Genomic DNA, 11178 nt, shown 5'->3' with positions numbered 1-11178 from the left:
GAATCGCTGCTTATGATATGCACAGCTCACAGAAGGGGAAGATGAAAAGACAAAAAAAAAATGGTTCAGTCGCAAATATTTTTCTGGTTTTCGATCGGAATTCCGAACCCCGGTCCGGAACATTCCGTTCCCATCGGATGCCACAAATTTCGAAGAGTTCGACCGAACAACCAACCAATGCGCGATGGTGCCCCGGTTAATTTTGGGACGGGTTTCTCACGAGACGACGGCAACTAAGTAACTTCAGAAAGATAACGATAAATTTCGTTCGTTTATTTCAAGGTTTTTGATCAAGAACAGAAATTTATCCGCTCAAAATTGTTCAAAGTTTAGACCGCTTGATGTCATCGACAAAAGTTTCCATCCGGAGTAAGTTTTTGTTACCCGGGATGCAAGAATACTGGTCGAAATCGTTGATACCTTCGGCCCTCAGCACATCTTCATCGATGTAGAAGTTTCCGGTGCAACTTCTAGGATCCCTGGTAACAATGGCAACAATGGCATAAGCGGCGTCGGCCATCACTTCCGGCTTCCGGGAAACCTGCTCAACCCCGTCGCCGAAAAGCATCTCTACGGCCGCCGTCAAGACCGATGTTGCCGGCCAAAGGGCGTTCGCGGCGATCCCGTCCTTGCGGAACTCTTCGGCCATCCCTAGGACGCACATCGACATTCCCGTCTTGGCGATGCTGTAGGCCACATGTTGGCCGAATTTTTCCGGATCAAACGTCAGTGGAGGCGAAATGTTAAGGATGTGGGCGTGGCTGCTTTTCTTCAGATACGGAATGCATTCTTTGGAGCTGAGCAGGGAAAATACATAAAAATTGCATGATTTGTTATTATAGAACTGAAAATGTCAAATTTTTGACTCAATTTTTTAAATAACATGACACTGATTTTTCCCGAAAAAAATTATCAAATTATACCTTTCTCTTGTTGATCGACTATAAAGAACCAAATTTTTGTGTTGTTGGGAAATATTTTTCTAGATTTTTATTTTTCAAAAAACTTTCATCATTCCAAGAAACCGTCATATCTATGACGAATGAGACGTCTACGTCCTTTGCATAAGAAATAATTTTACACTTAAACATCTTGAAATGTAAATGACAATGAGGATCGTCAAAGTAATTTAACTTTTTTCCACTCTTAAACATATTTGATTTAATATAACAATTTTCTACGTTGACAAAAATCAATTATTACCAATACATACAAAAATTTAAATTGACGCCAATAGTTAGATTGAAACAAATTGGTACGTTCTTTTTTTCAGATTTTTTTAAATAAAATTTGAATCATTCATTGAATATTTTCTTTGATAAAAAAAAACCTCGATTTAATACACTTGACAGTAGATTGTAGCCTTGCTTACAGTCTGTTAGTTATATGTGGATACATTTTTAACAAAATCATAAACAAATGACAGTTTTCTTAATTTTGAATCAGCAAATTATGATTAAAGAATGTCAAACGCAGTAAATCCAAAATTATTTGAAAATATAAAAATTCTAAATTGTTTTTTAGATAAAAGTATTTGAATAATATCATAATTTTCATATGAATAACTTTATTTGCAACTTATTGGTGATTTTATATCGCTGGATGAGTTTTTTTTAAATAAGTATAATCTCAAGAACTCTTTTTGAAGTTATAGCATATGGTAGCTTAAAAATAAGAATTAAGAATACAATTTATAAAGCATGTGTTTCAAATAATTTAACGTTTGTCCAGATTGGCCTCTAAAGTGAAGAAATTGAGTATGTATAATGAAAACAAAATTTGGTAAAATTATCATGGCCGAATAAAATACGATGCGGTAACAATGGGTACAATAATCGGTAAAATCAACAGTGGATTTTTCAAATTTTGATAATTATGACAATTTTGTTAATTTTGCCAATAACTTAAAATTTTTCGTTTTGGCATTTTTTCAATTTAGTTTAGTTTTTCATATTGTAATTTTTGCCAGTTTAGTAAATATTGACAATTTTGTCAATTTTTGATTTATATTTCAATTTTATCAGTTTTGTGAATTGCATGATTTTTTGTTAAAAATCGACAGATTTGAGCAAACTCAAAACAAAACAACAAAATGAGCAAAACTTACAAAAATGCAAAAAATTTACACAATTGACAAATAAGATAAAAAATTACAAAATTAACACAAATGATAAAATTTACCAAATTGACAAAATTAACATCAAATTGCCCAACATGACGACATTGACAGAATTGACTTAAAAATAAAAAAAATACAAAATTGACAATAATGAATAAAGGACAAAATGGACAAAAGGTAAAACATTGTTTAAAATTACAAAATTGACATGATTTGAAAAAAAATTGACAAACGTGTCAAAATTGATCACATTGTTAAAAAAAACTCATTTGACAAATCTATCGATATAAACAAAAATGACAAAATAAACATAACTGATATGAATGACATGAGTTGAACTTGTCGCAGTTGTCATTCTTGTAATTTTTCTCGTTTGCAAATTGCATGATATGTGGTAAAAACTGTCAAAAATTCGAAAAACTAACATTATTGACAAATTAGATTAAAAATTACAAAATAAACATAAATGATAATTTTAACTAATTGAAAAAAAAATTCAAATCAATGACGAAATGGAAAAAAGTGACGACGTTGACAGAATTGACTAAAATTTATCAATTGCTAAAATTGACCAAATTCACAAGATTGAAAAAAGGATAAAATTGACAAATGATAATTTTTTTTTAAAGCTACCAAATTGACCAAATTTCTAAAAATTTGACAAAATAGACCGCATTGATTAAATTCACTTATCTAACAAAACCAACAAAAAAAAAACAAAATTGATAAAATGACAAAATTAAAATAATTGACATGAATAACAAGAGTGATTTTTGTCGCAAATGACGAAAGTGAATTTTGTCGTTTAGGTATTTTTGTCAATTGAGTAAAGTTTTTAAAAATTTTAATGTTGTCCAATTTAGTAATAATTGGCAATCATGTAAATTTTATATTTATATTTAAATTTTATCGCTTCTGTTATTTGCATGATTTTTTGTTATAATTCAACAAATATGAGAACAATCTAAACGAAACAACAAAGTAAGCAATATAAGACAAAAATTCAAAAAAAAAAAAACAAATGATAAAATCGATAAAATTGACAAACTTAATGTCAAATACTAAACTGACGAAATTGCCAAAAATGACAAAATAGCAAGAATTGACTTAAAATTAAAAATTGATAATAATGACAAAAATGAAAAAAGGACAAATTTTAAGAAAAGCAAAAAACTGTATAAAGTTACCAAACTGACATAGTTTGAAAAAAATTACCACATTCATAAAATTCATAATTTGATAAAACCACCAAAATTATCAAAATGGACAAAATTGAAAAAATGACAAAATAAACATAATTGACATGAATAACAAGAATACAATTTGTCGTTATTTTAATATTTTTTGTCATTTATGTCAATTTTGTCATTTTTGTCATTTTTGTCATTTTTGTCATTTTTGTCATTTTTGTCATTTTTGTCATTTTTGTCATTTTTGTCATTTTTGTCATTTTTGTCATTTTTGTCATTTTTGTCATTTTTGTCATTTTTGTCATTTTTGTCATTTTTGTCATTTTTGTCATTTTTGTCATTTTTGTCATTTTTGTCATTTTTGTCATTTTTGTCATTTTTGTCATTTTTGTCATTTTTGTCATTTTTGTCATTTTTGTCATTTTTGTCATTTTTGTCATTTTTGTCATTTTTGTCATTTTTGTCATTTTTGTCATTTTTGTCATTTTTGTCATTTTTGTCATTTTTGTCATTTTTGTCATTTTTGTCATTTTTGTCATTTTTGTCATTTTTGTCATTTTTGTCATTTTTGTCATTTTTGTCATTTTTGTCATTTTTGTCATTTTTGTCATTTTTGTCATTTTTGTCATTTTTGTCATTTTTGTCATTTTTGTCATTTTTGTCATTTTTGTCATTTTTGTCATTTTTGTCATTTTTGTCATTTTTGTCATTTTTGACATTTTTGTCATTTTTGTCATTTTTGTCACTTTTGTCATTTTTGTCATTTTTGTCATTTTTGTCATTTTTGCCATTTTTGTCATTTTTGTCTTTTTTTTAAATTTTTGTCATTTTTCTCATTTTTGTTATTTTTGTTATTTTTGTCATTTTTGTCATTTTTGTCATTTTTGTCATTTTTGTCATTTTTGTCATTTTTGTCATTTTTGTCATTTTTTTCATTTTTGTCATTTTTGTCATTTTTGTCATTTTTGTCATTTTTGTCATTTTTGTCATTTTTGTCATTTTTGTCATTTTTGTCATTTTTGTCATTTTTGTCATTTTTGTCATTTTTGTCATTTTTGTCATTTTTGTCATTTTTGTCATTTTTGTCATTTTTGTCATTTTTGTCATTTTTGTCATTTTTGTCATTTTTGTCATTTTTGTCATTTTTGTCATTTTTGTCATTTTTGTCATTTTTGTCATTTTTGTCATTTTTGTCATTTTTGTCATTTTTGTCATTTTTGTCATTTTTGTCATTTTTGTCATTTTTGTCATTTTTGTCATTTTTGTCATTTTTGTCATTTTTGTCATTTTTGTCATTTTTGTCATTTTTGTCATTTTTGTCATTTTTGTCATTTTTGTCATTTTTGTCATTTTTGTCATTTTTGTCATTTTTGTCATTTTTGTCATTTTTGTCATTTTTGTCATTTTTGTCATTTTTGTCATTTTTGTCATTTTTGTCATTTTTGTCATTTTTGTCATTTTTGTCATTTTTGTCATTTTTGTCATTTTTGTCATTTTTGTCATTTTTGTCATTTTTGTCATTTTTGTCATTTTTGTCATTTTTGTCATTTTTGTCATTTTTGTCATTTTTGTCATTTTTGTCATTTTTGTCATTTTTGTCATTTTGGTCATTTTTGACATTTTTGTATTTTTTGTCATTTTTGTCATTTTTGTCATTTTTGTTATTTTTGTCATTTTTGTCATTTTTGTCATTTTTGTCATTTTTGTCATTTTTGTCATTTTTGTCATTTTTGTCATTTTTGTTATTTTTGTCATTTTTGTCATTTTTGTCATTTTTGTCATTTTTGTCATTTTTGTCATTTTTGTCATTTTTGTCATTTTTGTCATTTTTGTCATTTTTGTCATTTTTGTCATTTTTGTCATTTTTGTCATTTTTGTCATTTTTGTCATTTTTGTCATTTTTGTCATTTTTGTCATTTTTGTCATTTTTGTCATTTTTGTCATTTTTGTCATTTTTGTCATTTTTGTCATTTTTGTCATTTTTGTCATTTTTGTCATTTTTGTCATTTTTGTCATTTTTGTCATTTTGGTCATTTTTGACATTTTTGTCATTTTTGTTATTTTTGTCATTTTTGTCATTTTTGTCATTTTTGTCATTTTTGTCATTTTTGTCATTTTTGTCATTTTTGTTATTTTTGTCATTTTTGTCATTTTTGTCATTTTTGTCATTTTTGTCATTTTTGTCATTTTTGTCATTTTTGTCATTTTTGTCATTTTTGTCATTTTTGTCATTTTTGTCATTTTTGTCATTTTTGTCATTTTTGTCATTTTTGTCATTTTTGTCATTTTTGTCATTTTTGTCATTTTTGTCATTTTTGTCATTTTTGTCATTTTTGTCATTTTTGTCATTTTTGTCATTTTTGTCATTTTTGTCATTTTTGTCATTTTTGTCATTTTTGTCGTTTTTGTCATTTTTGTCATTTTTTTTTCATTTTTGTCATTTTTGTCATTTTTTTTTTCATTTTTGTCATTTTTGTCATTTTTGTCATTTTTGTCATTTTTGTCATTTTTGTCATTTTTGTCATTTTTGTCATTTTTGTCATTTTTGTCATTTTTGTCATTTTTGTCATTTTTGTCATTTTTGTCATTTTTGTCATTTTTGTCATTTTTTGTCATTCTTGTGAATTCCGCCAATTTTGTCTATTTTGTCAATTTTTTTAATTTTTACTATTTTGTTTTTTTTTGTTATGTTCGTCAAAATGGCTCATTTTGTAAATTTGTAATTTTTAATCATTTTTTCAATTTTTTGTGAATTTTTCCACTATTTCAAATTCGGCATTGTTGAAGGTTTAGTCAATTTTTTTTCAATATTTATTGTCAATTTAGACATTTTCTGCAAATTTGTCACTTTTGTCGATTTTATCATTGCGGAGAATTTGATATTTTTTTCCATTTTCATAATTTGATAAATTTGGTATTTTTTTACAATTTTATCATTTTTTGTCAATTGTGTTGTTTATGTAAATTTTGTAAAATCTGTCAATTTTTATAGAAATATCATTGAATTTTCTAGACTGAGAATTAATTGAATATTTTGCAATTGAGTGAATAATTCTTGGGCCTAAATATTATCAAACAATAAGAATCTTTGTTATTTTGTTATTATGAAGAAATGTAAACAAAAAGGTGAAAAATTTTTGAATTTAGATTCTAAAATTATTTTACTCAGGCTTCTTCCTTTAGATGATGATGATGATGATATTTATTTAAGACCTTTTAACCTCAGAGGTCATTCGGGTCTGAACTCTTCCTTTAGATATCTCTAAAAAAAACCAGAAGAATTAATTTTTAGGTCTTCTTCTTTTGAAATCAATTGAGCTTTTGAGCTGTTTATTGTACTGGAAAGAGATTTAAAGTTAGTATTTAGATTTTTATAGATTTATTGAAGTATCGTATTTCATTCACGAAAATGCACTTCTAAAATGTCTACTCTTATGTTAGAACTGTTTGAAATTTTTTCGTAAGTTTTTGTAAAAAATTGTGTGTCTTGCATGCACCTTCTTATAACAAAATTTTGCCCAACAATTATTCAAATATAACACGAGGAGCTAGTTCCTTGTTTTCGTATGTTTGGGCAGTTACCTAGAGGTCATTTTTTCAGTCACATCTGATGAGATCAAGGAATTTGAGTTTTTGAGCTATAGAGACTTTATGAACACTTGTGTTCAGCGATTAGGAAAGTTTGGACTATACTTTCTACTATAGACCGTTTCAGAAATAATAAGCAAACTTTCAAATAATAAAAAATAAATTGTTTTATTAAATTTTATTTGGCACACTGTATCATTATTTGTGTCCTACCCAACACTGTACTCTTATTTGATGAAAATCTATAATCATAATCCAGACTTCACACTTTTCTTCGAACATGAATCATAAGCTTCTGCACAGTTGCATTTCCCACCATTTTCACCACTTTTGGTCAATCCTTTTAAAATTTTCCGCTGTCATCAGCTGGTTTTATGTATTTTTGTAGCTTTGCAATGATCAAAGCCCAAGAAAGTCTTCATTGGCCGTGCCTCGGGGCAATTTGGCGGATTCATGTTTTTTGACACAAAACAGACGTTGGGGTTTTTGTACTTCCCTAGTGTGTCTTTGGCCTAATATGCCAAATCGGGCCAAAATATGAGGCTTTCCTTGATATAGTTCCGGTGTTCATTGTTTCCGATGTGACGTAAATACGAGCTAGATATTTTGCGGCACTCGCAAATTGCCTGCCACACCATCACCTTTTTGCCAAATTTTTCGGTGAAGATGGCCTTTTCCGTTTGTACAGTAAAGTATTGTAGACCAGGAAGGGTTTTTCTAGTCTTATTTCACATGCGTGTCATCGTCCATGATAATGAACCCAGAACTTTTGCAAAATATTGAATCATACAGTTTCCGGGCTCTTGGTTTGACAGAAGCGGCTTAATCTGGGTCCTTTTTAGGTTTTTTCTGCTTCCAGTACGTCTTGAGTCCGAGTCACTTTTTAGCACGCATCACGTTAGACGTCGAGGTCCCGACTTTTCTTGCCACATCCCGAACGGAAACCGATGGTTTCTGTTTGTAGGCATCCCTGACCTTTTTGTCGATAGCAGGACTTACAGGATCACTCCTCGTTTCATCTTCAAATGTACAATGTTCACCATATTTTTAATAGCTGTCCGTACAACTCCGAAGCACTCATCCTCTTCATTAGCCAATTTTCTCAATGAGATTCCACTCACAGTAGACCACTTGTACGCGATACTTTTTCACTTCTCCGGAGTAAGACCACGCATTTTGAAACTTTATCACAAACTAAATGTTTTTTCGATCAAAATATGTGATAAGCTGAGTCTTAACCTTCCAAAGCCGTTCGCTAAATATCCGTTTCGGGGAAATATGCGTTGTAATTTGATTTTGTTCTCCTGGCTGTAAATGTTAACCGATTTTGATGATATTATATTCATTGTGTAGGTAATTTATTCTAATTACTCAACATTTCAAAATAAAGTCGATATGTATTACCAGGTTTTCAGAAACTGGTTCAGAAAGTTAAAAGTCCGAAAAATCAATTTTATTTTTAAAATACTCATAACTTCTGACAGCTTTTCTGTATTTAATTATTTCATTGATGTTTGAAATTGTCAAGAATCCATCTATCCGACAATGTATAGATATGTTGGGGTCCAATGAAAGTTTTTACCGCTATGACAGATCTTCCGGTAGAAAAAAAAGTCTTACTTAAAAAAAACGACATCCAGTTTTGGCTTTGCTTAGCTGTATTTCATTTCTCAATAAACCGATCTTAAAAACTCAAATTTTAGTTTTTTGGCGTTAATTTGATCATTGTTTTCATAGAACATACTTGGTATGTCAAAACTACCAGTTCATCAGTATATTGGAATGATGATAAAGATGTTTGAAATGTGCGCGTCGGGTCATATTGACCCGAACGGCTTTGGAGGGTTAAGCTTGATTTTTTCATTATCACATTCTATTATTTTCCTCTCTATCTATTGACTACCAGGACGTGGTCGGCGCCGTTATTGCTGTTTGAAGAGAAATCATCAGTTTTATTCATTGTCAATGTGTTGTCTATCCCAGGCACCTTCCTTCAACCTCTGGACAAAATTCATGGCCTCGGTCAACCACGGAGTAGAAATGTTAACAAGACGATTATGAAATTTCTAAATTAGTTTATTTTGATCATGATTCCGATCTTACAAAAAAAAAACATCAACATGCGTAGCTCAATAATTTAAGGTGGATGTAAGCAGTCAATGAAGCTAATAGTTATGGTTACCAGGCTCTTTTAAGACTAACGACTTACAAATTCTGTGATTTAGCTTGCTAGAAGAAACACCAGGTTAGCAAATAAGATCTTCCAACTTTATTAGCGCTTGTCGACAACTTTGCTTCAGTTTCTACAATGATCGGCTGAGGTCATCCTTGTGGCATATCACAATGTCACCCAGCTTATTGATCTTTTGTTAGGAATATTGTCCACTAGTAGACATACTTCTAGGCCTCACCATACTTCATTTCGATAAATTATGAAGATTGTCGGTAAGTTACCCGCTATTCACGACGGGATACTGCGTACAAATCCAAATTTATTGTGCGTGGGCCGGAATGAGAGAGAATATTCCACGAACTTCTAGCTACTTCTCTGCGAGATCCTAGAGGGTCGAGCATTTCCAGATTGCAAACCGCTCAATTCCGTAGGTTCGACGAAAATCGAAAAATGTATTGATTTTGGCAAAACGAAACTTGATGACCTATTTTTTTGGTCGTCAGGTAGATCTCGGGACCAAGTCGCATCTGCAAGACAAATAAAGAAGGGGAGTCTTCCATTCGAAAGTGACCCTTCAACCTCCTGTTCAAAACAAATAGCGCGTTGGGCCTCTCCTAATAAACTGAATACAAATGCTTGGCAAATTCAAACCCTAAATCGTAGACTCCCAATGATTTGATCCCATCTGGACTTTGCATAGTACTTCATAAAACATCCATGATCATGGTCAGTAAAAATTTTGTTGAAGGCTTATACTCACACCAAGAACGTCCCCCGGGTGTTGATGTTGTTCATCAGATCGTACCGCTTCATATCGGTCCGCTCGGTTCCGGTTAACGAAATCGCACTCGCATTGTTCACCAGTATATCGATACCGCCAAACTTATCAACGGCAGCCCGAACGGCCGCCTTCACCGCTGACTCATCCCGAACGTCCACCACACAAGGCAGAGCCCGGCCTCCGGCCGCTTCAACTGCAAAACGACGTAAACAAAACAAAAATAGGTACGCGTGTTATCAGTGGTTCAATCCAAGTGATCCAAGCAAGCTTTGCTATGATGGTTGATTGAAATGAACACACTCACTTTCAGCCGCCGCCGTGTAAATCGTCCCAGCCAACTTCGGATGGGGATCGGCTGTTTTGGCCGCCACCACAATGTTTGCACCGTCGCGAGCCGCCTTCAGGGCAATAGCCTTGCCAATTCCTCGGGAAGCTCCCGTAATGAACAGTGTTTTGCCGGCAAGTTTACTGTTTTGGGGAGGTTAACGGAAATGGCACGTTTAAATGTCAGAGTTTGAACGAAATCAGATTTTGTATTCTTTAGAACTTACCCGGTGTTTTTGATGCCCATCATTTGGTGTTTTTATTTTGAATTTCGTGGAACCGAGAAATAAAAATCAACCACGTTTCTCTCGTTTTTGGTAACGACTGAGTGACATTTCTTTTCTCGACGTCTCTCGCTCTCACTTTTCGGTGAACTTTGAGCGAATGTTATCTCAATTGTTCTGGAGTAGCAGTTTTAATCTTGTTTAAGACAACGACTCACAATCAGTAGGAACGTTCCTACCTGACTTATCTCGTTTGGGCGATTTTTGGCAATTTGCACTGTTTGATAATATATAGATAAAGTTGAAGTATTAAATTGGCCAACTTTATTGGGGTAACGTTGGTTATGTCGTGAGACGGAATACTATGTAAATAAAATAAATTGGGGTAACGTTCAAATGGGTATTCTCAGTAGGCCTGAATTTACCGTAAAAAAGGACGATTTTCTAGTTTTCAGGCGTTAATAACTCCACAAATGTCATGTCACGTTCATAACATCCCAGGTCTTCTTGAAGTAGATTAATCACCCAATTTTCCTGAGAAGATAAAATCATCCAACTGTCTTGAGCCTTCGGGGAACCTCCAAGGTGCCGCAGCAGCAATTACGGGCTGCACGGTTCCAAAACAACGGCGTATAAAACCTTCCCCACTTCCCTTCGATTCTGAGATAGCCGCTGGATGATGTTCGGGCCAGGGAGATACGAATCTACACACACGGGAGCTGCTCTCGTTGTTTTTTTCTCTCTCCTGATTTCTGTTTTCTTCTCCTTGGATTCGTTAA

The 11178-nt window shown here is 31.5% G+C and overlaps 1 protein-coding gene across 1 annotated transcript; it reads right to left on the bottom strand.

The window, feature by feature from the left end:
- Positions 1-272: 272 nt before the first annotated feature.
- Positions 273-10493, bottom strand: LOC129739177 (hydroxysteroid dehydrogenase-like protein 2). The gene is made up of 4 exons (XM_055730602.1): positions 10403-10493; positions 10156-10319; positions 9831-10044; positions 273-797 (listed from the first exon to the last, which is right to left on the bottom strand). The coding sequence occupies exons 1-4, from the start codon at positions 10423-10425 to the stop codon at positions 323-325; spliced, it is 876 nt and encodes a 291-aa protein (XP_055586577.1). The 5' UTR covers positions 10426-10493; the 3' UTR covers positions 273-322.
- Between the last annotated feature and the right edge of the window lie 685 nt (positions 10494-11178).

This window comes from Uranotaenia lowii, chromosome 1 (genome assembly GCF_029784155.1).
Source record: "Uranotaenia lowii strain MFRU-FL chromosome 1, ASM2978415v1, whole genome shotgun sequence".
NCBI lineage: Eukaryota > Metazoa > Arthropoda > Insecta > Diptera > Culicidae > Uranotaenia > Uranotaenia lowii.
This window is presented reverse-complemented; position numbering and strand designations above follow the sequence as displayed.

What these genes read in the sequence shown, in the direction of transcription:
- LOC129739177 (XM_055730602.1), bottom strand. Translation starts at nt 10,425, where the DNA reads ATGATGGGCATCAAAAACACCGG. An exon ending in ATGGGCATCAAAAACACCGG is followed by an intron (nt 10,320 to 10,402) that starts GTAAGTTCTAAA and finishes TCCCCAAAACAG; the next exon opens with TAAACTTGCCGGCAAAACAC. An exon ending in ACCCGGGGGACGTTCTTGGT is followed by an intron (nt 798 to 9,830) that starts GTGAGTATAAGC and finishes TTCCCTGCTCAG; the next exon opens with CTCCAAAGAATGCATTCCGT.